At 33.0% G+C, this 27,050-nt stretch overlaps 3 protein-coding genes across 5 annotated transcripts; 2 read left to right on the top strand and 1 right to left on the bottom strand.

The window, feature by feature from the left end:
- The first annotated feature begins 180 nt into the window (after positions 1-180).
- On the top strand, positions 181-5,024 carry LOC106759749 (NADP-dependent malic enzyme). 3 transcript variants are annotated; one of them, XM_014643077.2, is made up of 20 exons: positions 181-365; positions 776-939; positions 1,358-1,478; positions 1,728-1,802; positions 1,953-2,104; positions 2,190-2,295; positions 2,381-2,446; positions 2,548-2,643; positions 2,758-2,829; positions 2,915-2,998; positions 3,082-3,180; positions 3,281-3,328; positions 3,408-3,461; positions 3,564-3,662; positions 3,762-3,851; positions 3,938-4,015; positions 4,137-4,211; positions 4,300-4,390; positions 4,535-4,663; positions 4,763-5,024. In XM_014643077.2, the coding sequence occupies exons 1-20, from the start codon at positions 309-311 to the stop codon at positions 4,849-4,851; spliced, it is 1,845 nt and encodes a 614-aa protein (XP_014498563.1). In that variant the 5' UTR covers positions 181-308; the 3' UTR covers positions 4,852-5,024. The 3 variants fall into 3 exon arrangements, with proteins under 3 accessions (XP_014498563.1, XP_014498564.1, XP_014498565.1); XM_014643078.2 differs by lacking the exon at positions 181-365 and adding an exon at positions 564-694; XM_014643079.2 differs by lacking the exon at positions 181-365 and adding an exon at positions 578-687.
- Positions 5,025-6,191: 1,167 nt separating this feature from the next.
- LOC106762774 (protein cereblon) lies at positions 6,192-11,479 on the bottom strand. The gene is made up of 9 exons (XM_014646836.2): positions 11,111-11,479; positions 10,945-11,022; positions 10,091-10,203; positions 9,917-9,982; positions 9,390-9,491; positions 8,758-9,271; positions 8,100-8,305; positions 7,814-7,977; positions 6,192-6,589 (listed from the first exon to the last, which is right to left on the bottom strand). The coding sequence occupies exons 1-9, from the start codon at positions 11,358-11,360 to the stop codon at positions 6,439-6,441; spliced, it is 1,644 nt and encodes a 547-aa protein (XP_014502322.1). The 5' UTR covers positions 11,361-11,479; the 3' UTR covers positions 6,192-6,438.
- A 3,553-nt stretch (positions 11,480-15,032) lies between these two features.
- On the top strand, positions 15,033-25,387 carry LOC106759658 (tryptophan--tRNA ligase, chloroplastic/mitochondrial). Its single transcript, XM_014642945.2, has 15 exons — positions 15,033-15,218; positions 15,303-15,392; positions 15,485-15,572; positions 15,874-15,915; positions 16,703-16,792; positions 16,891-17,013; positions 17,763-17,834; positions 18,059-18,171; positions 18,297-18,318; positions 18,410-18,475; positions 18,774-18,830; positions 20,846-20,892; positions 21,025-21,106; positions 23,723-23,812; positions 24,896-25,387. Exons 1-15 carry the CDS (start codon positions 15,160-15,162, stop codon positions 25,031-25,033), a joined length of 1,179 nt encoding a protein of 392 aa, XP_014498431.1. The 5' UTR covers positions 15,033-15,159; the 3' UTR covers positions 25,034-25,387.
- Positions 25,388-27,050: the final 1,663 nt, after the last annotated feature.

The raw sequence follows: 27,050 nt of genomic DNA, 5'->3' as shown, positions 1-27,050 counted from the left end.
CAATCAAAATGATTATATATATTTATTTATTTTGAAAGTTTAAAAAGTAAAATATATAAAATCTGAGAAAAAAAAACAACAACGTAAGAGTTTGTTTGTGTTGAGAGAAAGGTAGATGGCATGTGTGAAGAAATGAATATGTTGTATTGAAATGAAGAGAATAAAGATAAGAACTTTTCTCTCTCTTAACCATTTTGCCCCAGCAGCATTGGTTAGATGAGCAGGACAATATTGACTCTTCAACCAAACGCGGAGAATCTGCAAAGCTTCTTTTAAAAATCTTCACTTCAATCTTCCGCCAAGTCAACATGATGTGGCTCAATAGGCATAGACACAATATTGCGACTCTGTTACCACACACAAAAGTAATTTCCTTTCTCATTGTTATTTTGATTTACTGTTTTTTAAGTACTGCATGTTGTGAAATCAAATAATAAATGTTGTTGGGGTTGTAAAAGGACTACAATTTCTTCCATTATTTAATTATTACGCGTGGTGCCACTGGTCCACCATCATCCTCATTCACGTTGAAACTTAGCTCAGTTTTGTCACATAACAACATAAACCAAAGTAAAAGGAATAAAAAAGGGTGTCTTGAGAGCTTATATATAAGATTCATCACAAGGTTGTTTCGGACACATACCAAACTCGTGTTCTGTTTTCTGCTGCTTGTTTTTGTCTGCGTAGGTACAAAGTAAGTTGTGGAAATCATTGCTTGCATTGCATATGTGGATACACTGAACATGATTTTGATTTCATTCTCACTGTCATACAGAAGTTGTTGCCAGTGATCATGTCGAGAATTTCCTTGAAGGAGAATGGTGGTGAGGTTTCTGCCACGAAGGATTATACCAATGGTGGGGGTGTGAGGGACTTGTATGGTGAGGATAGCGCCACTGAGGACCATCTTATCACTCCATGGACCTTCTCTGTGGCCAGGTATCACTACTTAACATTTTACATGTCGAAAAAGACAACATGGAATTTGTCTTTTGTAGCTTTTAGTTTACGTGTATGGATCTGTGGTCATTTATCTGTCATCTTGTTAATGGGGGAGTTTCATTTCTGGCTATGTCAGACTTATTTTCTGATCATCTTTAAAAAAGGGAGATTTTTTTTTTTTTTTTTTTTTTTTCACATTTCATGGCATTCTTGGACTATGTGTTGTTTGGAGTACTGGGTTCGGTAGATCACCAGATAGTGGATTTATTTGATGATATAAAGGTTTATGAGGCTGTTCTGCTGACTTATTATGTGTGATCTGCACAATGGCTAGTTTTTTGTGTTTCAATGAAAATGTTTGATTTACTTGCTTAGATTTTGATGTGGTAACAAGCATTTGCAATTTTGTCAACAGTGGATACAGTTTGCTGAGAGATCCACGCTACAACAAAGGGCTGGCCTTTACTGAGGGAGAGAGAGATGCTCATTACTTGCGTGGCCTTTTGCCCCCAGCTGTCCTCAATCAGGAACTTCAGGTTACTTGCTTCTTAGTATCACGTTCAATTACTTTATTACTCAATTTCTTTAGTGAATAAGATTTTCATGTTGATAATCTACGTGATAAAATTTGCATATGTTGTCTACATGAAACTCGTATTTTGATCAGAGAACAGAACCAAAACACTTGAAATTGCATCTAGCTTTATCCTTTATGCAATTGGTATGCTAAATGCAGTTCAATCTGAGGATTTTTGGCTAAATTCCCCTGCTATTTTGATGTTCAGGAAAAGAGGTTGATGCACAATCTTCGCCAGTATGAGGTTCCTCTGCATAGGTACATGGCCATGATGGATCTCCAGGTACTTTCTGAATTATAACTCTGCCTACACCATGTAGTTCTCTCTTTCAAAAATTGGAATTTTTTAGTACACATGCTACTGTAAGGAACATATAACCAAGAACCATAGCTTCGGAGTTTCTCACTGTCTCTGACATTTCTCTATTGACAGGAGAGGAATGAAAGGCTATTCTACAGGCTTCTTATCGATAATGTTGAGGAACTGCTTCCTGTTGTTTACACTCCAACGGTTGGAGAAGCCTGTCAGAAATACGGAAGCATTTTTAGGCGTCCTCAGGGTCTATATATCAGTTTGAAAGAAAAGTAAGCCTTTTTTTTTCTATGGCATTGCTCCTTTATGTTTTTTCACTAAGCATTTGAGAGAATACTAAGTGTTTGAATTCTTCAGAGGAAAGATCCTTGAAGTACTGAAAAACTGGCCAGAAAAGAGTATTCAAGTTATTGTTGTGACCGATGGTGAGCGTATATTAGGACTTGGAGATCTTGGCTGCCAGGTAAAAGAATAAAATAAAGTGCCAGTCTCTTAAATCTGCATCATAAACACAATTATGATAACATTTTTCTCTAAAAAATTTTCAGGGAATGGGAATTCCTGTTGGGAAACTTTCTCTCTATACTGCTTTAGGAGGTGTTCGCCCTTCGTCCGTAAGAACTACTTAATGCTGTTATATCTATTCCCTTTTCCTTTCCCTCATTCATAGTCTATCAAATATTAATTTGCTATATGTGATCTTGTATGATTTCAGTGCTTGCCTATTACCATTGATGTTGGCACAAACAACGAAAAGTTGCTGAATGATGAGTTTTACATTGGGCTTAGACAAAGGCGTGCAACTGGGAAGGTCTGATCATCCTTGGCACTACATGCATAAAACTGAGTGTACATTCTTTCAACAGTAGTTATTGAGTGTGATGTTTCTTCTCTGTTAACATGATAGTTGTTTGTTGTGGTTCAGGAATATGCGGAGCTTCTAGACGAGTTTATGCGCGCAGTTAAGCAGAACTATGGAGAGAAAGTTCTCATACAGGTTGTATATCAGATTCAACACCTGCAATCAGTGGCTTGGTATGCTTGAGTTTATTGTTTTACTAATTTTCTTGATTCTTTTTCAGTTTGAGGATTTCGCCAATCATAATGCATTTGATCTGCTGGCGAAATACAGTTCATCTCATCTTGTTTTTAACGATGATATCCAGGTAGAATGGTTGAAAGCTTTTAAATTGTGCATGGTTTCTTATTTGAATTCATGCTAATGGTTCTGACCTTTGATTAAATGCAGGGCACGGCATCTGTTGTGTTAGCAGGATTGCTTGCATCCCTGAAATTAGTTGGGGGAACCTTAGCTGACCACACCTTCTTGTTCTTGGGTGCTGGAGAGGTAAGAGCTTGCAGGCCTAAATTCATTTTTCATTTTGATAATACATGATTATGTTTTTGGGAGGAATATTCTTATTGTTTGTATCTTTTGGTTGTTGAAGGCTGGAACTGGTATAGCAGAGCTGATTGCTCTTGAGATTTCAAAGCAGGTATATAGCTTGATTTTTGTATTAATCTTCTTTTACTATTCATTTTTATGAAGTATCTAAATACTATTCTGTTGGCCAGACAAATGCTCCAGTGGAAGAGACCCGAAAGAAGATCTGGCTTGTGGATTCAAAGGTAAATGCCTGAGGATCCTGGAAAACAAGAATGAAATCTTCTTTTTTTCCTTCTACATTTTCTTCTTCCCTAGTTTCTCATGACAAGTTTGTTCCTTTCCAGGGACTTATTGTTAGCTCTCGTCTGGAATCACTTCAGCACTTCAAAAAGCCTTGGGCACATGAGCATGAACCTGTGAAGGGGCTACTAGATGCTGTCAAGGTAAAGAAAGTGTCTCAGATTTTTCCTTAATTTCATGTAATATTTATTATTCATTAGCCTTTACTCTTGAACACTAACTTACAATTCACCCTCCATCAGGCAATCAAGCCAACCGTTTTGATTGGATCATCTGGAGTAGGGAAGACATTTACCAAGGAGGTGGTTGAAACCATGGCATTCTTGAATGAGGTTCTTTCTGGCTTTCTCTAATGATTTTTTTGCTACCTCATGAGAATATTATATCTCTGATGTTTGTGATATTTCTTGGCTTGTAGAAACCACTCATTCTTGCTCTCTCCAACCCAACTTCACAATCTGAGTGCACAGCTGAAGAAGCTTACACATGGAGCAAGGTAAATTTTCCTTGTTTCGTTTTTACATAGGCCAAGGAACAACACATTGGGAGTTAAATGATAAAGCAGATAAACAAACAAAAAATCTTGCATGTCACATAACGTCTCTCATATTTTGCAGGGTAAAGCAATCTTTGCTAGTGGAAGCCCATTTGATCCTGTTGAATATGAAGGAAAACTTTTTGTTCCTGGACAGGTTTAACTTAAAACTCGCTAAGCATTTTCTTATTCAACAGCCACACATTATCAAAGTTTGTGGCTGACCTTTTTCTTATGTCTTTCAGGCCAACAATGCTTACATATTTCCTGGTTTTGGGTTGGGATTGATCATCTCTGGTGCAATCCGTGTGCGTGATGAGATGCTCCTGGCAGCCTGTGAGTACATACAAACCATAGTAGCAATTAGATGATTTGAGCATGATTAATATATAGCATATAAAAGAAGTGTTGAAGAGTGAAAAAATGTATAGAAACCGATGAAATAGATAGCTTGATTGAGCCTTTCATATTTTGCAACAGCCGAAGCTTTGGCTGCACAAGTATCAGAGGAGAACTATGATAAGGGACTGATTTACCCTCCATTCTCAAACATCAGGAAGATATCAGCCCATATTGCGGCTAAAGTGGCGGCTAAGGCATATGATCTAGGTGAGTTTCTTGGAGTGTTTTCAGTTTAGACAAAAAATGGTTAATGATGTTATTCTTTTTCAGTTCATAATGTTGTCTTCTTCCCTTTTTGGTGAACAGGTTTGGCTTCTCATCTGCCTCGACCAAAGGATCTTGTTAAATATGCAGAAAGTTGCATGTACAGCCCCGGCTACCGAAGCTACCGTTGAGTACACAATAAGCTTCTTAGGAACAGATTTATTTTATTGCTTGTTAGGCTTGTGGTATAAGGCATTGGCCCATTTGAACTTTGAATAATTGTTTATTCTTCAAGGATTTTATTTGTATCGGGAAATATTATATATATTCAAATTTATGCTGAATGAAATATGATTTTGATAGTGCCGTCAGCTTGCTTGCGTTGTTTATATATATATATATATAATGTTAAAATTCAACAGGAACAGGAACAGGAACAAAATATTAAATGATTCGTATTTTAAAATATTTCAGAAAAAAATATATTGTCAATTTTTATGTATATAAAAAAGCAATCAGATCATTTTATATTGATTAAAAAAATTATATAATATATGTGAAATAAACTTCTAATGGTGAAATTTTAGAAAATATGATTAGATAAAAATATATTTAACTGAATAATATTCTACAAATGTTCCATGTAATGAAAGTAATTTTTTTTAAATTACTTCTAATTTTCATCTTTTATTTTCTTGTAATATAATAACTAGAAATAAATTATTCATTAAAACTAGGTTTAATTACATATTGTCATTCAACTTTTACTATTTTGCAAATTTTACTCCTAAAGCTTTTTTTTTCTTGCATATTTTGCCAACATATTTTGCACATTTTACTAAACATTAAATGTGTTACAAAGTGAACCGTCTCGCAATAAAATAATAGCGAGCAAATAAAAAGAACACAAATCATCAGGAGTCCAAATGTTGTAAAACAACAAAAAAAAAAAAAACAGATACATTGGTAGTGTTTTACACAATCATACTTATCATGTATGATAAAATTAACTAAAGATAATATACTTAGACATCATCTTTTTAACAACACCATTTATGTGTCATTATATAATTGGTTCAAAATTATTCCACAATCAATAATAATAATCATCAACATCATCATAGACCAATCACAAAATAACACGTAAATGATATTCAAATATTATCAAAAAAATGTTGTCTAAATATAATTATCCATTAACTAAATCCCTTGAAACAACTATAGTAACTCAATTGTACTCCAAACATGATAATAATCACTTCAAAATCGTGGCGGAGATCATTTTTAATTGGTTGGTATCAAAATGTTTATATATGGAGTGCCGCAGAAATTTAGGCAGATTAATAAAAACTTGCCCTACTCATACTAGTCAAGTCCACTTACATAAGGTTTAAACCAAACAACTAAAATAAAAATAGAATATATAATTGTTCAGGTAATTCATACATTGCACATTATTCCCCCAAAAACGAACTTTAGCTTGCAGTGTGGTAGAACAAATTCAAAAACTTCTAACAAGCAGACATCAAACTCTTTTGAACGAAATAGGCGCTTCTTCATCTATCCTGTGAAAACACGACAGCTACCATAGTTCTCAATGATTCTCATTTAAAAATACTTAAATGTGTCACTTTATTTCTTCCAAGCCCTTACAAACATATATTTTCTAATATACGTAATATCAACACGCGCAGTGCTACAACAAAGCTGCATTATATACATTAGCCATGCCGAGTTACTTGAACATGGCTTTTCATTGAGAGATGATTGCATAAATATCAAACTATAGGTTTTCGCGTTTTTTCTTCTGCAAGTTGACAGCTGCGAATCCCCCAGAAAGTGCTGGGTTTTAGTTTTTGGCTCCTGGCTGTGAAAAGCCACCCCATTTGGGTTTTACATGTAGCACAAATAGCAATTGTCCATGCATACCTGCCAAAAAAAGCACGGTGGAACGTTAGCTTCTCACTCCTCATTAATGTACATGTAGACATTATGTAGCATCCCCAACACTAATCTCACGAAAAACATGAGTTGCAGAATACGTCCACTTTGAGGGAACTACTGGCTCATCCTTCTCTTTTTCTATTTTTACTGCTGGGTATAGCAGAGACGTTTTTTTCTGAATTGTTTATAATAGAATTTCCATACAGCAGAAGGAAAATAAAATCAAGAAAAAGCTAATGGAGAGTTTTCCACTCCCCCTGCATACCAGCCTCAGCCCTAATGCAATTATTAGCTAAAGGACAGTGGCATTCCGTTCTGCCCATGTACTCCTCAATAAATAAAGTACATTTGCATCAATATTCCTTTAGATCAAAAGCTAGAAAAATAACAATAAGTGAATTTTGGGCGAATAAATGAAAAGCATATCAATTATCAACTATTAATTTATATCTACAATAATGTAAATTAAACGGGAATTTGGTAAGGGGAATACAAGATATTCTTTATATTCTATTACTCTTGAATTAATTTAGACTTAACATCAACCTTTCTAGTAAACAAAAATTTGTTAAAAGAGAAATACAGAATATGTATCTTCCCAAAAGTGAAGCACACATATAGTACAAAGGATTTAATATTATATGTTGTACCCACACATGTTTTTTATTTATTCATAATCAAATAAGCGAACAATTAATGATACAAAGAATCGATGAAATCCTCAACTTCTAATAATGGACTATTTCTATCTTTCCTTATTTACGTATTTCCATCTTTCCGTATTTACATACAATAAATGCACACATCTAATACATAGAAACAAGTGAAATTAAAAAGTTAACTGAACAGAACGAGAGCTCTTCAATTCCTGTGTATATCTAACAAAAATGGACTGCATGCCCATAAAAGAGTTTGGAAACTGACAATACTTTTGCCTTTCTTTCCTCAAAACCCAGATATCAGGTAGAAAATGTCTCTGAAAAAAGAGAGGACAAATCCAACACCATATTTGAAAATAGAATCCGGCCAACCATATTTAAAGGACACAAAACTAGGTGAGAAAATATACATGTTTAGTAACCATTGACGAAACATCGTACAGATTCACAGCATGCAATAGTTTGACCTTTGACATACCTAATTCTTCTAAACCCTAAAGAAACTATGTTCCTAGCATCACATAATATGGAAATGGAGTGACACACTTACCCAGGAAACCAACTGTATTCAGCCACTGCTGGTCCAAGAAGAGATAAACCATTTGCCTTGTAAAGAGTCATTATCTCATGCACATAACCACCTGGATTCACATAAGCACTAAGAGGACCCTCACTCGACATCACCAACATATCACTTCGTTTTGCAATCGTAGTCTGCAAATTTCAAGATGGTGATAAAGCGTGCGAAATATTACTTTCCATATTTGATGAAGGTTGAAACAGATTTGCACATTTGTCTCTATTATTCACAAGCAATATTCACAAGAAAGTATTACCTCACAGCTTTTACACCTGATAAGATCAATGCTCTCTAGTAATTCAATTTCCCTACGTAATCTGTATGCAATGCCATCTATATCCAAAAGCTCCTGCCTTGTAGACTCAGACACAGGTATTTTACTAGCTATGTGAAATGATAAAACATCAGGCTTCTTAACGAGACTTTCCATGTTAGGCACCCCAACTATTCGCTTCCACATATCTACAGATTATCAACACAACGCAACCATTAGCCTTTATTGTAAGAGCTACATACTTGTTTTAAAGAAAAAATTCAATATTCCGAGACTAATCTTTTATTTAATTTTAATTGTTTATACCATAGTAAAGATTTCATTAAGAAAATGAAGACTTTCATTATTTAATTTCAGTCAATTATAAATAAATAAATGGACAAAAACACAGATTAATATAGTATTATTATATATATGGCCAAACCATTTCTGAAAATTCTAGAAATACATAACCTGCTCATGAATCTTCCATTCATGATCTTTTTTGAATTTTAAAACCAATACTAACATACCAGCAAGTAGAAAAGATAACCAGAAATTTTATTTAGCTAATAACAGTGATGCCATAACAATGAGGGGGCGGGGGGAAATTTGCAAGAAATATCTAATCGGGAGATAGAAGAACAACAACATAGCCTACCTGCAGCCCTTTGTGCCAGAAAATAAGAGTCAAACATCCGATATGTCCAGTGGGGCCAAAATGCTTTTGAAATTTTATGAGATGTGTAGGCACATATGTTTTTACATCTATTAAGCTCTTCATTCCATGACTGCTTTCCAGAAGTGGAACAATTCCCAGTCCTTGAATCCAGATTGGATCTAATTTCCTGATCTGACTTACTCATGAATTTAGGGTTGCAGCTGTTCGCTGATTCACCCATTGTATCATCTACATAACTGGAGCCAACAACTGATAGATGGATTTTCCTTTCCACTGGTGAGAGTTCATTCTCAAAACTGTCATCTGAATCTGGTTCTGAATCACTTTCCTTATCTTTTGACCTTTGCATTTTAGCATGAGAATATGGTGAAGACACCGTATGTGGGACAGCTTGACTACAGGGCATGTTACTCAATGGTGCCAATTTGCCAAAAGCATCTCTTGGAATTCTCACTGGAAGATCTTCCTCAATAATTTGGATCTCTCCATAAGGCTAAAAGGAGGCATCCCAACCAAACAAAGAATGAGAGATTTGTCAGCCTTAAGTTACATAGCTAATGGCCAAGTTAATAAAAATATAGAGGCAGTAAAGATAATAATATTCTGCTAACCACTCCTTCCACATCATTCCAGGACCGTCTTAGGCGAAATCGTTGTTGTCCACGGGTAACTACATTCAGTGAACCATCCCCCAGACGCCCAAATTGCCGAATCTATAGATAATTTAGCAAGAAATATAAACCAACAGACATATAGGCACCAATGTCTAATTGTAGAAGAAAATACGGAGACTAAAATTTGTAACTATAGATGGACTCTTTTACTGTTTTCTCTCCATTAAGAGATATGGAATTGATGACTTCTGCATTACAAAAATCAGGCTTTGTATTGATGAACTAGAAGTTTTGTAAACAATAAATTCAGCTCTGCTTCTCCCAGCATTCACAGTTGCATTAGAACAGCTTTTGCACAAATACAAATAAAGAGTGATACACAGTACAGCTGTGCCAACATTTAATTTCTGAAGCAAAGTGACTTGCTACTGTTTTATAATGTTTCTTAAAGACAAGTTATTGAGAAGGGGGAAGGTAACATGTAGGCATGAATGTGCATTGATACATGAGTTGAGGTGTAATACCTCAGCAGTTGTCCCAATGCTTGCTGATTTCGTCCTACGTGTTGCAGTGTCCCTATGGATTCGAATCTGAAAGGCAAATGCATGTGCACACCTCATTTGTGTTTAAGAGAAAGATTAAAACTGAATTACAAGCATGAATAAACTGTAAACAGTCATCATGGTAAGTTAACTTACCACAGCAATGGTATGAGGAACATCATCTTGAGTTAGAGCTCTCTCCACAGCAGCCACCAAACGAGGTTCAATAACTCTAAGGGGAAGTGTAGCCCCGGGAAAGAGTACGACTCCTGAATGTTGCAAGGAATAGTTAAACTCTTAAGTTAAACTATAAAACAAACCTAAAAAAATACCAAGGCAAGCCATATGAGAAGACAACATTTTGCCTCTTTGAAGCTAGGAGGAAATAACTTATATAACATTTTTCAAAATGATATTCAAAAGTTTCACACAGATAGGGGAAAAAAAAAATAAAGGTTCCAAAAACACTACAAGACAGTGCAGCTGGATAAAAAGGCTCAGATCCAGACACAAGCGATTCTAAAATGGCAAAGACTAAACCGAAATCTGACTTGAAACTGAAAATGTACAGAGGTAAAACCCTGCTATTCTAACAATAATGAGAGTGGAGCACGATATGGTCCTTAAAATACAATGTCTAATCTTCTACACATTTTCCACCTTGTGGGGGGATGATTTTCAAAAAAAATTTCACTAGTAACTCATTTTTGTCTCATCAACAAACAAAACACCGTCTAAAAAAGCAGAGGATAAGTGCATGTTTAGATCCTGTTGAATGATCCAAAATCACTTTGAAATGCCAGCTAGCAAGATTCTATGTCAATTTTCGCATGCTTGGTTTCATGTTGACAAATTGACTGAATCCCAACTCGATATTGAATTGAAGACATTAAAGTAACTTTTGTGCAGAATAAAAAGAATTATGTTAAGTTTCAGTACTAACTCAACACACACACACAAACATGAATCACTTTACTTCAAAATTCATTTAAAATCAATTTTACAAATACCTCGGAGACAAAAGAGCGGAATGTTCAATACAGCTCCACCGTCCAAAAACGCAGTCCTGTGACGCGTGTCTTCGACATCTGCAAGGAATAAACAGAGCAATGTGCAAATGCATTCCAGAAAAAAAGGCGCAGATACTCAAGATAAGAATACAATACAAATGCATACCACCGAGATAGGTATGCAACGGCGTGATATAAGTGTCAAAAGTGAATTCAGCAGAAGAGTGAGGAGAACCGGACGAAGTTAATTGTGAAAGCCAAAACGCATAATCCGGGTCGACCTCGGGGTCGGCGTCTTCGTCTTCATCGGAGTAATCGACTTCTTCAACTTCAAGGTGCTCGAGATCGAGCTGGCGAATCATCTGGATTTGCAATCTCTCCCTCTCCAGTAACCTCTCTCTCTCATCGTCATCCATTTTCGGGTGCTATGCAAGGGTTTGAGATTTGCAGAGAAAGAAGGGGAAAGGGAATTACGTTCCCCGCACTGTGCCGCATCAAAGGAGACGAACCGTCGTGCTTTATGCCTCTTAAACACTGCACTTCCGTACTTTTACTTAAACGACGCTGGATTAATCTATTATTATTATTACCAACATTTACTTTATCAACTTTTTTTTTATTTGGCATATTTTCGGAAAACTATTTTTTATTTAATAAAAAAATACTTCTTTTTTTTATTATTATTGAATCACGTTTTGGTGCCTAAAACTAATTTGCTATCCTAATTCGACGTGTGTCAAGTGGATCCGAACATGATCAATTAACCCAATCCATCCTAGGTTAGGAATATTATATGTCTCTTAAAAAATTATAATTTTATAAAACATTCACAAAAGTCAACTTACTTTAGTTAATTCAATGTTTGAATCGGATTAGTATTATCATGTTAAAGGTATTTTTTCTTTATATTATCTTTTGAATGATTAATTGACTTTTAAATGGTAGATGATGAAATTTAGAATATAAGTGTGATGTATTTTTTTATTATGATTTTAACCATGAATTACTTGATTTTAAAATGTGATGATTTTCTTTATTATTTATTTTTTGGTTTGAACTATTGAATTTCTTGCTCGAAGAATGTGTCATTTTAAAAAAAATATGTTTTTCATCTTTTTAAATTTTTTTAGGATAAGCTGATAAGATGAAAGTTTATAATTGGTGAATTAGGCTCGGTAGAATGGTTTAAAATTTAATTTGTGATTGTTTAATTTAAAAAGTTTACCTAGTTTTACATGATGTTTATTTTTAATAAACAAAAGTCATAATAGAAAAATAATATTACAACTACAATCTTTTTTATAATTAATTGTGTGGAATGTTTTATTTTTAATGTGAAAAATGTTATATTGTAGTTTTATAATGGTTAGTGAAATTATGAGGAATTAAAAACTTTTAGATTTCGAAATAAAGATCTGAAAATTAACATTTTAAAAATGGTGTTAATTTAAAAATAATAAAACTTGATTATTTTAATATAAATAATTTTGTTATTGAATTTTATTATTTTAAAACAATATATTCTCTAGAAACTATTCACATATTTTTTTTCGTCTAATTAATTCTAATGATGAACTCTTTAATTTGAACCAATAATTTTTTAGATAAAGTAAGTTGATTATTTTATTTTGATATATTTTGTATTCCTTTGCATATTTATTGATTAATAGTTTTAATGGTGTACTTAATTGTAGTTCTTATGAATATATAGGACTTTTTGTGTTTGTAGAATGGTTTTAGATTTTTAGTTTTCTCTAAAATAATGGAAACTAATCACTGTATTTTAATATCAATTATCTAATTACTGTATTTTTATATCAATTGGCTAATTATTGTATTTTGATATCAATTAGCTAATTATTTTGTATATATATGTATATCAATTAGCTAATTACTTTGCTTTTATATCAATTAACTAATTACTGTATTTCAATATCAATGACACATTTTTAGTGTTTACTACATGTTAATTTTAAACTCAATTTAGTAGTTGGGTTGTAAATTCTGTTTTGATGAAATTATGAAGAAAAGTGTTTCATAAATCTAATGTTGCGTGCTGTTTTGGATTTGGTTTGGTTTGATGTTAATACGATACACTAAGTCTATAGTTATTTGGGCACATTGGTATCTTAGTCGACATCGAAACTTGTTTTTAGACCTAACTATTAGTCAGGGATACCAAATTGGCATTTGAATGAGTCTTAAGTGAATCAAATTAGAATTGGACTATATCGTATCAAAATTGGATTTTTGTATTTTATGGTATGGTGTTGAACGTTTGTTTCACTACTGAACAGACCAAAATGCAAATGGTTTAACGCTAAGCGGTGAACAGGACATGTTGTGCACCACTAACTACTGTAGGTTTGGAGCTTATTTATACCTCCTGACATTAAACTTCCGAAAGTGACACTGAGCGTTCTCTTTTACAAGAGTTTTTGTACTAGGTATCGATTTGAACGCTAGTACATGTTTTTTGTGATTTTTCGATTCTTTGTTTACTTGAAGTGGTTTATTTTAAATTCAGTGTATGATTATTATATATTTGAGATGGATTATGATGCTTCTGTATGTTTGATATCTGTAATTATCACTTTAATGGTGTTAGCAGATAAAAAATTTCTAATTAATTCGGTACAGAATGGAAGAGATGCTACAATATAGTTAGGTTATATTTTATCATGTGTAAGTGTTATTTTTAAGTGCATTAGAATAAGGCCTTCAACAAATTTCTTCTTTCTCTTTTGTTTGAAAGATGTATTCGATGTATATTCATAAGATGTATTAATTGGTATTCAAAAAAGATGTATTTAAGGTATTTCAAAAGGTAATTTTTTCTTGTGTATAAAATAATCATGCATTTTCTTATTGTAACATATCATTTAATAATGTAAAATTATTGAATAAATTTATATAAATTATAATGATAAAAAATGAAAGATAGAAATATAACTATCATATTACAATCATTCATATGTATATCATAGTTTCTACTAGACTATGTATAACACATGGTGGATGTCGTTAGCTGTTACATAATTAATCAAAAAAAGACTCACTAATGAATTATTAAGTGGATTCTTAAATATTCGAAGTAAAGTTAAAATATTGGTTGAATTAATATGACATTTTATACTAACAACAAAAACTAAAATAACTTAAAAAGTTTAAATAAATGTAGATATTTATCATTTTTTCTTGAATTGAATTTTTTTAATTAAATAACAAATTACAATAAAAGGAGTGATATTAAAACTATAAATCTATGTTCACATCCATTACCTATACAATCAACTTTTTAACAAGCATGTGCTTTAGTGTATATCACATTTTATTTCTAGTGTAAAATTTTGAATCGCTTTTTCTTCTGTACATATTATTTTTTTCATAATTTCTTCAACATGTTGCATTACAGACAACTACACTATAACACTAGAAATAGTTTTAGATAAGTATTATATTACAAATAACTTATTTCTTATTTTTCTTAAATTAAAATTAAAAATTTGATTGTAAGTTGGCATCTGCCAACATAATTTGGCATGTGGAAGTTATCAATATTTAATCAATTGAAAATAGCAAATTATTTCTCACAGTATTCACCACAAAATAGAAAACGTAAGAAGAAATTAAAAAAAATGAAAAAACACCACAACCAATAACAATTAATAAGTAAAGGAAGATTCATTAATCTTAAGTAAACAATTTAAATATGATAATACAAAGTTCTTTAAAATAACTTGAAAGTTTTTCTTACAAATGGGTCCAAATTTCTCACAAAAAATGGTGAAAACCTATTTATATTATGAATAAAAAATTGCGAAACTTAATGTCCTTAAAAATGTTTTTCATTAAAAAAAATAAATAAAAAAATTATCATAAAAGAATTAAAAAAATTTCTTGGACATCAATGTGTATTTATAGAATTTTGAACTCCTTCAATTATTTATCACTGGTATCATGGCAATGCGAATTAATATTTCTATAAATCATTAATCAACACAAATTATAATTACTTACATAACAAAATCATATAAAAAAATGTAGAAGTTAGATTAGCCATTTTGGGTTAACGAATTGATTCTTCAAATGACAGCCGTTGATGCGTTTTTGTAGATACAGAAGGAACATCCAAAGCTGCACCCGCCTTAAACCACTGGCGAGTCGCTGCGACAGATAAAGCTAAACGGTAAGGCGTGCTTGGAGTGGAAGAAGATGAGCGTTTCGCATTTCGCTGTTCTGTCGTGTTGTCGTCCACTTTTCGTCCCTTCACTGTACTATACTCTCGCTCTCTTCGTTTTTGTTCTTCACTTCACGCTTAGGTTTTTCTGATTTTAATTGGAAGTTGGAATCACCAGGTCCCGTGCTTCAACGCTTCGTTCTCGCATATGCTGTTGTTCTACTCTCACTGCTACCTCCACAGAGACTCCAACTCCAATCACCGTAAAGTAAGACTAATCATTGGATTTTATTTTTTGTTAATTTTGGTGTGAATTATGTTGCTGTCTGTGTCGTTTGTTGATGCTTAATTTTTTGACAGGAAACGAGTAGTGTCGGGGGTTCAGCCCACGGGCTCAATTCACCTTGGAAACTATTTTGGAGCTATCAAGAATTGGGTTGCCCTTCAGGTTTACAATTCACGGCCTCTTTCTTTTTCTCATTCCAGGGTGTTGTTTTGGATTGTATAAGTAATTTAATTGGCAATGGCTGTGGTATAATGTGACTTTGATAAATTGGGTTATGCACGAGGTAATTTTAATTTAGATAAAGTTTATTTAATTTTTCATCTTATTTTCTTCTCCGCTAAGTACTCATGGGGTAGTTTATCCAGATAGGCTCTTGATTGGATTCCATGACTGAAATGCTGCTTGATTGTCTCGATTCACAAATTTCCACATTTTTTAAGACATTATACTTTTCATTTTGCAGAATGTATATGAAACACTTTTCTTCATTGTGGACCTGCACGCGGTATGTCCAGATTCCTTATGCTACCTAGACTTATGAAGTGCTCAATGATGTTTTGGTTTGAGCCACAAGTCTGAGCTCATATAGCTAATTTTTTGGCATATAATATCATGCGACAAAGAATCTTGAAATTGATTTGTTTGTGCTGCTTCTGCTCTGTCGTGAGTTTACTGTTATCTCAAGTGTGTACTTTAATTTGTTGTACCATTTACTCTTTCTGAGACCAATTCGCAAATAGGTCATTTAAATTGGGGTTTCTCATTAATGAGGCTTAGGAGTTCTTCCAAGAAAATACATATTTACTTATAACCGAGGATAAAGATCCAGAATTTTAGGATAATTTAAGTTCACCATTCTTTAGATGTACATTTTTATTTAGAGTTTATTTTGATTGGAATCCTCACAATTTATCCTTGTTGATGGTATAAAGAACGGCCAGACTTTCTATGTCAAAGGTGTACAACCTATGAATCATGGTTGCTGGAGGTTACATGGACATAGACAATATAGCACCGTTCCAGCAAATTTCTAGTGTCTTGTTAGGATATGTAACATCACTTCATGTTTGACCTATGTCATACTGCTCTTTTTTTTTTTTCTCTCTATGTCATCACTTCAAAGTTGCGCTTTAAAGGCTAAGTGTATTGATTTTCTGAGAGGATTTTGTGAACTACTTTTATGCTTTAAATTTCTTTTCATTGTACTTAATTACTGGTAAAGTCGAGTTTTCTGTTTTCTTGATTTTGAATGATACTGTCCCATTTCTCACCCCTTTGGTTTCATCTTACAGATTACATTACCATACGACACCCAACAATTATCTAAGGCTACAAGGTCAACTGCTGCTATTTACCTAGCATGTGGAGTAGATCCTTCCAAGGTCCTTCACAACTCTTGCTCTGAACCTTTTGTAAAGTGTATTTATGTTGGAAGTGTCAAGATCACTGTGGATAAATGGCATTGGTTTTGTGCATACAGGCCTCAGTATTCGCACAGTCTCATGTTCGCGCACATGTAGAATTGATGTGGCTGCTAAGTTCCACAACACCGATTGGTTGGCTGAACAAGATGATACAGTTTAAAGAGAAATCTCGCAAGGCGGTGCGTTCATAGCTGTATGAATTCTTAATTTCTTTTTTATAAAATTATTTATCATTTTCTTGTTTTATGCATATAATTTGATTTTTGCAAGTCTTATCGCATTACTTAATTTATATCAGTATTCTTGCTTCTAGACAGTGGTCTTCTGAAGTAATATTGATCAACTTGATTCTTTAATCAAGCAAACGTTGGGAGTAATATTTCCTCTGGACTGACTTTATCTTTTCATATTTTCACACAGGGAATAATTGGAAAAAAAAAAAAAAAAACTCACTTTGTTTTTAATGTCAAGAACTTGACCATGCACCACACCATTTTTGAGCTTCAATGCTCAGTAGTAATACCGACTGTTAACCTTCTGATCACTGCTCATTGAATAATGGAAGGCAAAAGCTTCTGGTCAGATATTTAGGCCTTGTATTCTAAGGATAAATTGATAACATATAAGTTCAATGCTGTCAAATTTTGAGATTTTATGTATGATCGGGAAGTAAAAGGTTGTAACTTAAATGCAAAATTATACTTAAGCATATAAAAGTATGTAGATAATAACATAAATAATAAAAAGAACTTCTCAATCACTGTCTGTGCTATTTATTCATGTTCCATCGTGATGGATTGTACTATGTAGCTTGTCTTTGATCAGTGTATGTTAGCTAAAGCAGGCACTTTTTTATTCAGTACTCTCATACTGGCTTGTATGTTTTCATTTGTACAAGTAATAGATTCTTGTGGAATTGGATATGCAGGGAGATGAAGAAGTGGGGGTTGCTCTTTTGACTTATCCTGTTCTGATGGCTTCTGATATACTTCTATATCAGGTGACTTCTGACACTCTAACTTGTGGAAATTTTGTAGGTCCTTGAATGTAACAGTCAAAGTTAAAAAGCCCAAATAAATAAGCTAATGTTACATAATATGATTGCTGCTTTGCTTGATTAGTTTTTGCAACCTCAATATTTTTCTAGAAAAGTTATTTGAAATGCATTATATTAAATTTACCTTGAATAAGAATAATTCTTATAATTGCAGCATGCTTCTGCAGTCTGATCTTGTCCCTGTCGGTGAAGATCAAAAGCAGCATTTGGAGTTGACTCGAGACTTAGCTGAGCGGGTTAATAATTTATATGGAGGGAGAAAGTGGAAGAAATTAGGGGGGTGAGTAATTGTTTCTAAGCTGGAGATAAATACTATCCACATCATGTGGTTGAAATTATTTACTTTTTTATAGATTTTACATCGGGCTTGACCTATTTTACTTTTATTTTGCATCTTTATGACAGCCGAGGTGGTAATATATTTAAGGCAAGTTATATATCATCCCATTAAAAGGAGCTAATGTATCATTATACAATGGAATTGTATTTTATTTCTTACAGCACTTTCTGGGATGTAGGTTCCAGAGCCCCTTATACCTCCAGCTGGTGCCAGGATAATGTCGCTTACGGATGGCCTGTCCAAGGTTTTCTACTTTTTACCGCTTATATGTACATACATTACACACACACACACACCCAACATTTCTGTTTGTAATTATCAGCCTGTTCATTTGCTGTATAAATAATTAACTCTTGAATATTCAACTGGTATGTTAGATAGTTCTGTTTTACCATCGAAGAGTACAGAATGGTAGATAAAAGAAATTAAGAGAGGTTGCCTGCTATGGATGCCATTTTTCCAGGAAATAGAAAACAGAACAGTATTTATTGGTTTTAACTTATATAAATTGTCTTACATTTATTTTGGATTCAATTTTGTAGATGTCAAAGTCTGCACCTTCTGATCAATCCAGAATCAACATTCTTGATCCTAAAGATGTAAGTAAGAATAAAATTTTTAGGTCTAACTGCATGGTGCATAGTGTATAATTATTCTCTGAACTGTTTACGTGTAATCTATGATTATATGGGAATTTGGCGTGACCTGTAATAGGCTGATGCTTAAGGCAGCAATTCTGATTTTTATACGATGAGTAAATTTATATCTCAACACAGGCATAGTTTTATAGGCAGTAGCGTTCAACTATAAAATATTGAATTTATGGTATACGTTTTTTGTTTCTAAGTGACTGTATGATCATGGTTATAAGTTGATAGGTATATATGTTGTCATTGTAAATCCTCATCTTGGTCAAGAGTTAATTCTACAACTGTGGAAAAGAGTTGAAAGAACTTTAGAAATTATCCTGTACCTTGACTTTGGATGGAAAGGTAATGGGGTAAAAACCAAGCAGTTATCTTTCAGGCAAATTTTATGATGGCTTCTCGTTAGCATTTGTTTTAGAAGTTATATCTAGGAGGACTGGGGCAATAGGATGGGTATGGTGATTGATGACTGGTGGGGTTTGCACCACAATGATTTTATTCTTGGTTTCATACCCTTATGGTTTAATTTCTGTTTTATTTTACATTTCTTAACGTTTGTCTTTCTTTTTTAGGATATTCCTTTTTATTTTGATCTCTCCCGTGCCAATGATTTTATTTATAATTTATATAAAAGTGGATATGAAATTTACTATGTCTATATGATGCAATGGACATGAAAGACAGATTACATTTTCGACTGTGTTTAATAGTTTTGTAAGTTAGTACAATAACATACTTGATTGATAGTTAGCCCTTCATATTCTCTTGTCCATTATTTTTCATAGTCTAATAACATAAATTGCATATGCATCATTTGATGAAATTTGAACTGCTAGATCTTGTTACTACCATTGCTTGTTGTTTGTCCTTTTAGAAGAAAAGAAATGTTGTTATTGTTTGTTCTTTTAAATGAGCATCATTGCTATCTTTTAAAAAGTGAATTTTAAACATATTTCAACCTTACAAAACCGGTTTGTAAAATGAGGTTTGCATTCAGTAATATAATTTATTCATCTCTTTAGTTAATGTGATATCTTTGACATTATCCTATCAATTGTGCTTTTTCCTTCACCTAATTTTTAAATATTTTTATCATACGAGAGAGAAGAGTGGAGGTAGTGTTAGAGAAATAAATGATAGAGAAATAAATGATAGAGAAATTAATTAGCTAGAGAGATAACAAGAAGGAGAGCTTAATGGTATAACAGGAACAATGGCTTTAATATAAATTATAAATGAGGAATCAAGGGTGCTTACGTGTTTCTTAATCCATGTTCTATATCCTTATAAGAAAGATAAAGATAAATGGAGGAGGTAATGACACATGTTTTTGGGATACTAGCACAGGTTAGGATTTATGAATAATTTAGAGGTTTAGTTTCAAATCTTTTAAACGATGTGAACAAAGTGTCTAAATCATGGAGACTTACATTGGAAACAGTGAGGTTCTTACTCACAAAAATAAGAGGAGAATCAAATTTCTTTTATAATTTCTCATTGAGATAGATCAACAGCATAATCGAGTCTTGGGTAAAAATTGCTTATTTGTTCTCAGGCATAGTACACTTGACTGCTTGAAGTTACCCTTATACGACATGATTTCTGTTTTATATGATTATGTGTATTTAATTTGTGATGAACCTTGGTGTGATGGCATAGTTGTTGCCCTGTGACCCAGATTATGGGTTCAAATTTAGGGTGGGGGTTAGTCTGTATCTATCTCCCTATATCCCCACTTGGTGAGAATACTTAATATTTTTGCTGTCCTTACTTCTTTGACCAGGCTTCCCTACTAGGTGTGCTTAATTTGCAATCTTTGTTGCCACCTGTACTCAATGATCTGTTGCTTGCAACTTACATATTAATATTTGAGTAAATTTAACTATGAATATAAGTTTTCTATCTGTCCTTAAATTTTAGTTTGCTTTTGCTTGCTCTTGACGAGTTTACTTATTTTATTTTTGTAGCTTATAGCAAACAAGATCAAACGTTGCAAAACTGATTCATTTCCAAGGTTAGTAATGGCCATATTACTATATGATGGTATTGGTTCTCAGAGCTCTAGTCTATAAATGCTTTCTTTTTTTGTCATTTACCTGTGTTCTATAAATCCTTTTTGGTGTGTTCTTTATGACAAATCTTACAGCTTGGAATTTGACAACTCTGAGAGGCCTGAATGTAACAATCTTCTTTCCATATACCAGCTTGTTTCAGGAAAGGCGAAAGAGGTCAGAAATACTGTGTGTGTGTGTGTGTGTATATATATATATATATATATATATATATATTTATATTTATTTATTTATTTATTTATGTTTTTTGCACTGATAATTATATTTTTTTCTGTTATCAATATGTTCTTAGTGTTTCTGAATCTACTTAATTCAATTAAATTTTCTATTTTCCATGTGTAATTTTTTATTTTTATGATTTTACGTTTACTGTGTGAAATTTAATGAAGTGTGTTTGGTCTTTTAAAAGGAAAAGTTGGCCTAAAAAAGTGACACAAGGCAGAATCACCTTATGCTTACCTTGGGTTATTGTAGGTTTTATCCACTAAAGTCATAGTGGCTATTGGTACTGAGATTGATTATGGGATTAGCCATTGCCATTTATTATAAGCTGTTTCTTTCGGGATGAACTTCTATTTCATTACAAAATGAAAAACGACAAAGCCTTTTATCACTAGATATAATACATAGATCAAACAATGCTATTGTGTTCTACTTCTTTTAAAATTCCAAATTTTGAAAAGGCCATTAAGTGAAGGTTTATTTGTGAGGTGGTTGAAAATGGAGGCCTGTGTCATATAAACTCAAAGGATATAGCAAGGTCTATTTTGCTAATATTAGCATTTGATATGGAAGGTGAGGGTCTGGGTTGTTAGGTGGTGGTCGTGGCGGTGCTTAGTATTTGGGGGTTGATGGTGGGTGTTGAGACATGTTGGTGAGTTGGCACAATGTTGACTTAAGTTTCTTGTTTCTTAGACTAGAGCTCCTTCAGAGAATTACTCTCCAAGTGGTCCATTGGTGATTTGCCAACTTTTTCTGAAGTTTATATCCTTCAGCATAAATATGATCAGCAATTTTTTTTTAAAACACCAGCCATTGACCCAACATAAGGAGCTTCAAAGCAATGTTGTGAAAATTGTGAGTATAACTTGTGTACTCGTATGATCCTGTGGTATGGGGACACAGCAAGTGAACGAGCACAATGAATCAGGAGATGCACAGATCGAAGTGGGATCTCATGGTTGCTCATGAAATACGCATACTGTGCCCTGTTGATTTGTTTGAGCAACCAGGGTTCGTGTTTAAAAAAGCCCTTTATTTTGCTAAAGAAACCCAACCCAAAAAGAAGCCCAACTTGTAAGGATGACCCTTGTCCGCTAGGGTTCTCGTTGCAAATGAGAAAGAATAGAAAAACTATTGAGGGTGCTCTCATAATTGATGACACTACCATCATCGTTGATGTTGTTAGCCATTGCAACACTGGTGTTGTTATTTTTAATCATGCACAAGTCTATAAATAGTTTTTCGTATACTTGAAACTCTTATGAGTTGAGTTATGATCTTTAGTCTCCCTTTTGATTTTCTTATGATCCTTGAGTTTCCAAGGTTCTTAAGATATAGAAAAACATCTTCATAATTGCCTATAAAGAGAGGAGGATTTCTAATATTGTGTATCTTAGAGTTGCACACGTGTTATTTAATGAAAAATTAGTGTACTGTTATAAATACAAAGGATATAAATTGAATCCCTAATTTATTGTATTGGATAATCCACAGATATTGGCATGTGCAAAATAAGTAAAATATGTTATTCCAAGCCCCCTCAAACTAGAGCATACTTGTTACAAATTCATTCAAAACGAAGAAACTTGAAGTGATTTACTGAACATGCCAGCTAGTCAGTTGTTGAAGTTACCAAGTTGGTTATGATTTCTCAGATAAGCATCTTTTCTCTGTCAAAATGACAATTGATCTCTATGCATTTGATCCTTTATGGAAGATCGAGTTTGATTCATTATGAAGTGTAGCTTGATTGTTGCAGATAAGTTTCATGCACTGAATGTCTCCTGGTTTTAGTTGTTGTAGTTACTCAAGATACATAAGCTCAAATGTAGCTGCTGCTATAATAGTGTAGTATGCACTATGCAGTTTCTGCATTGAATCTGGAAGCTATTTTGCTTCTTCCTCTTCCATTAATTAGGTTTCCTCCAAGTATAGCACACTACCCTGAAGTGGGTCGTTTGTTTTTGGTAACTGTACCCAATCAGCATTAGAGCAGGGGCGACCTTACCTGAGAAATGAAGGCTACATGTTTGATTATAACGAGGATGAGTTGGATTTTAAGTAGTATGGTGGGATATGTCTCGTCAGTTTCTTTTCTATAACAAACTAAAATACAGGTATTAGGACTGGCTGGCTGTCTTGTGCATGTCTTTTGTTATTAAAAAACTAGAAATATCAGGCTAACGGGAAGATGCGAGATAGTTAACTAGGATGGTATGTCATATTCTTGAGGAACATGTATCTGTTTTTAAATTCATAATAATGAACTAGTCTTTCTCAAATTATGGCATTAACATGAGTATCCTTTAAACTTCCTCAACATATTGCTGCCAATTGAGAATAATTCTAGGGCATTAATTTGTAAAATAATTCTTTCTAATCTGCCAACCAAAAATTAGTTGATCAGATGTGCTGTTGAACTTTTTTGTGTATGTAGAAAATTCCTATTTAAATATCCAACTTTTAATTTATTTAAATTAATCCCCAATCATGTAGTAATTCCTGATTTTCTAATTTGTCAATTCTACTTGAAACTCATTCTTTATGCAGGAAGTTGTTCAGGAATGCCAAAATATGAACTGGGGAACTTTCAAAACCCTTTTGACAGATGCCTTGATTGATCACTTACATCCCATTCAGGTTTCATATAGTAAATTACTTCTTGTGAAGAATGCCTTGATTGTTTTCTCCAAATTGCTTTTTGTTAGTCAGCATTTCTAATTACTAAATTGGCGTAAGTATGCTTTATAAGTAGTATTTAATTACTTGTTAAAAGTTCAATATTAAAATAATAGTTTTTACGTTTGGATTTGATCATATTATAATAAGTTTTGTTTGGACGGTCTTGTACTAAAAAAACTAGACACAAATCCCACATTTAAGCAAAACACAACCAATTCAATTTCAATTCTCCCTAAGAAAATGATTAGGCGGGAAAGAATCTATAAAATGGTGACATCGAAAACCTGGACAGTTTTATGTCATAATATAAATGTGGATATGGATTACAAATAAAGCAACCATGCAATATTATTTTATTATAACAAGTGGGGAGAGAGTATTATTGTAAAGTAGTTCTGAACTGCCAAATCTACATAATGACATTCAACACGAATAACAAATATTTTAAGGGTAAAATGTTTTTGGTCTCTCAATATATTGAAATTAGTTCCTCTAAATATTTATGATTTTTGTCTCTACAAAAACACGTTTTTAGTCCCTCACGAGGGACTACAACCACATCACTTATGGTAAATGTATGAGCTAAAAATGCAACTAAAACTGAATTTCAAGATATTTGTGGAGATATAAATTATAAAGCTCCCAAATATTAATTTTTCTGCTGGAATGTGTTCTCAGCATACAAGAGACACGTCATTTCAGTTTTTTACTGTCCAAACAATCAACTAACTGTTTAAAGAGAGAAAGTTTTAGGTCAAATATTTGAAAGAGTTATCCAAACACAATCTTAGTGTTATAGGAAAAAAGTCAGTTCATAAGTTATTTTCTTTGGAGATTAGTAAGCTGAACAATGTTTAAAGTTGCTTTGATTTGAATTGGATTGCTAGTTTCTTGAACTTTAGTAGGCCACCAGCTTATCTACTATTCCATTTATTGTCTGCTTAGCGGATTTTTTCTTCTTCCCAAAGTTGGTCCCTTATATTTTACTTAGTAGTGAGCACTGTGTACGTTATCACTCCATTTTTCCCCCAACTTTGGCAGGTTCGCTATGAGGAAATCATGTCCGATTCAGGTTATTTAGATGAAGTATTGGCAAAAGGTGCTAGAAATGCAGCAGAAATAGCAGATACCACACTTGATAATGTTTATCAAGCAATGGGATTTTTAAGGAGACAGTGATAATTGATACCAAATGAATTAATATCGCGATACAGCAACTTAAAAGCTAACTTACGAACGATCATGACCGGCTTCAAGATTTTTGGCGTAATATTGTGAACGTATACTTAGGCAACTGGAAGTTGAAATATTATTTTTTAAATAATATTTGATACAAAGCCTAAAGGTCTCATAAGTTCTTGATGAAATTTGTTATTGCCTTCATTTTATTTTATTTTTTTATCTCTTCCATTATTTACTTGTATTTTATAGTGAATTCAAATTGTCATTGTATTGTATTTGATGGAATCATGACCCAGTCATCTTAACTCTATTCTCATCAAGTTCTCATGATGATGATTGATGGCATCACAACCCCCTTTAGCTCCCTAACTGGATCTTTATTTTACTAACCATCTGAATAACTTCACGTGTGCTTACTCCGCCCTCCCCGGGCAAATGCATTGGACAACCTTGTTTTTCAATCTATTTCTAGGCAAATGATACTTAGGAAATAAATCTCCTTGAAGGAAATAACTACATGAAAAATCTGACAGGGCCATTATTTCGTTGATCAGTACAATAAGCATGCGTGCCCTTATGAAACTGGTGAAATGTGGAAGCAACATTTGGCAGAGGGTTTAGTGAGGCCACACCGACATTCTTATCAACATCGAATACTTACTGCAAAGGAGAATAATAAGTCCTCCAATCAGTTATATTTTTCATCTAGAACATTTTTGTTTATTTGTTTGATGTACAGCAAGGAGTCTTTTTTTTTTTTTTTATGGACTAAGACATCAAGGAGTCATGTGATGCACCACAGAATTAGTTCAATGCATAGTTGAGATTGTGATGGAGCATCTGCAGAAACCATTGGAGAGAAGTGCAAAATGTGTGCTAGTTTTTGTTCTCTTCCTTATGGACACCAACAGAATAAATTATGTGTCTCTTATCAGAAACAGGACGCTGAATTCGTCGAGGTGGCCATTTGATTATTTAAAGTGAGATTCTCGAATGAAAAAAGAATTAAAAAAAAAGTGTCATGTTTATGCTATTTCAGTTCTTAAGTGGGGACGGTTCTATGCGCCTATAAAGATCAACAATTATGTGATTTATATATACCCTAAACTTCTGTGCAATACATTTTTATGTCCAATTAGACTCCGATTTTATCCCTTATTTTCAAAAACTGAAAATTAGGCTAGTTTATAACAGGAAAAAAAATATATATATAGATGAAAAATAATGTGTGATTATTTGTTGGAAGTTCCACGTTGACTAGAGATAAGACCAAATTATAATATATAAGTGAGGTGTAAACTGCAAACTGATCCGTTTTGTGAGATTGAGTTAGGCTTACAAACCCACTTTATATTAGTTAGGCATTTTTTTAAAATAGATGTTAGTTTATAGAAGCTTATAATCAATGATAAAACAACTGATTTTATGGGAACTCATTAAAAATAATTTGTCATTTCAATAAGATTTTAAACTCTGTTTAATTTAATTTCTGATCGTTACAAAAATTGAAATTAACACAAAAAGCTAAAAATATAATTATTTATTTTCCTAAAAAAATATAATTGATCATTATGATTCCATGTGTCTCATCTTTTGAATTTGTGATGATATTTTTTGCTTTTTAATTATTCCTCTCGTTTCCCATCTCACTAGACCTATTCTCTGAATAGAATATGGCAAGGTGCTATGCTTTGGGAGAAAGTAGCTACTAAAGTTCTGTTGTGTGTATTGATGTCATCTTTAGAGTTTAGAAAGACAATGTTTCTGCAGAAAACGACAACGCTTGATTGTTCCTCTTTCTAAAAAGGACAATGATATTTTATTTTAGAATACGTTATCTATTATTTCTTTTTTCTTTTTTTTATAAATATACAAAATTTATTTTTTTATTAACTATTTTACTCTTATATGATAGTTGTCAAATGATTGACAACTTTTTTTTCCTGATGCAGAGATATGTTTCTAAAAAAAACATCAATAATTGAGAAACAAACACAGAGAGAAGTGATTTTGA

Source organism: Vigna radiata, chromosome 5 (assembly GCF_000741045.1).
Source record: "Vigna radiata var. radiata cultivar VC1973A chromosome 5, Vradiata_ver6, whole genome shotgun sequence".
In the NCBI taxonomy this organism is placed as follows: domain Eukaryota; kingdom Viridiplantae; phylum Streptophyta; class Magnoliopsida; order Fabales; family Fabaceae; genus Vigna; species Vigna radiata.
The sequence above is the reverse complement of the archived record's forward strand: the minus strand, read 5'-3'. Positions and strand labels throughout refer to the sequence as shown.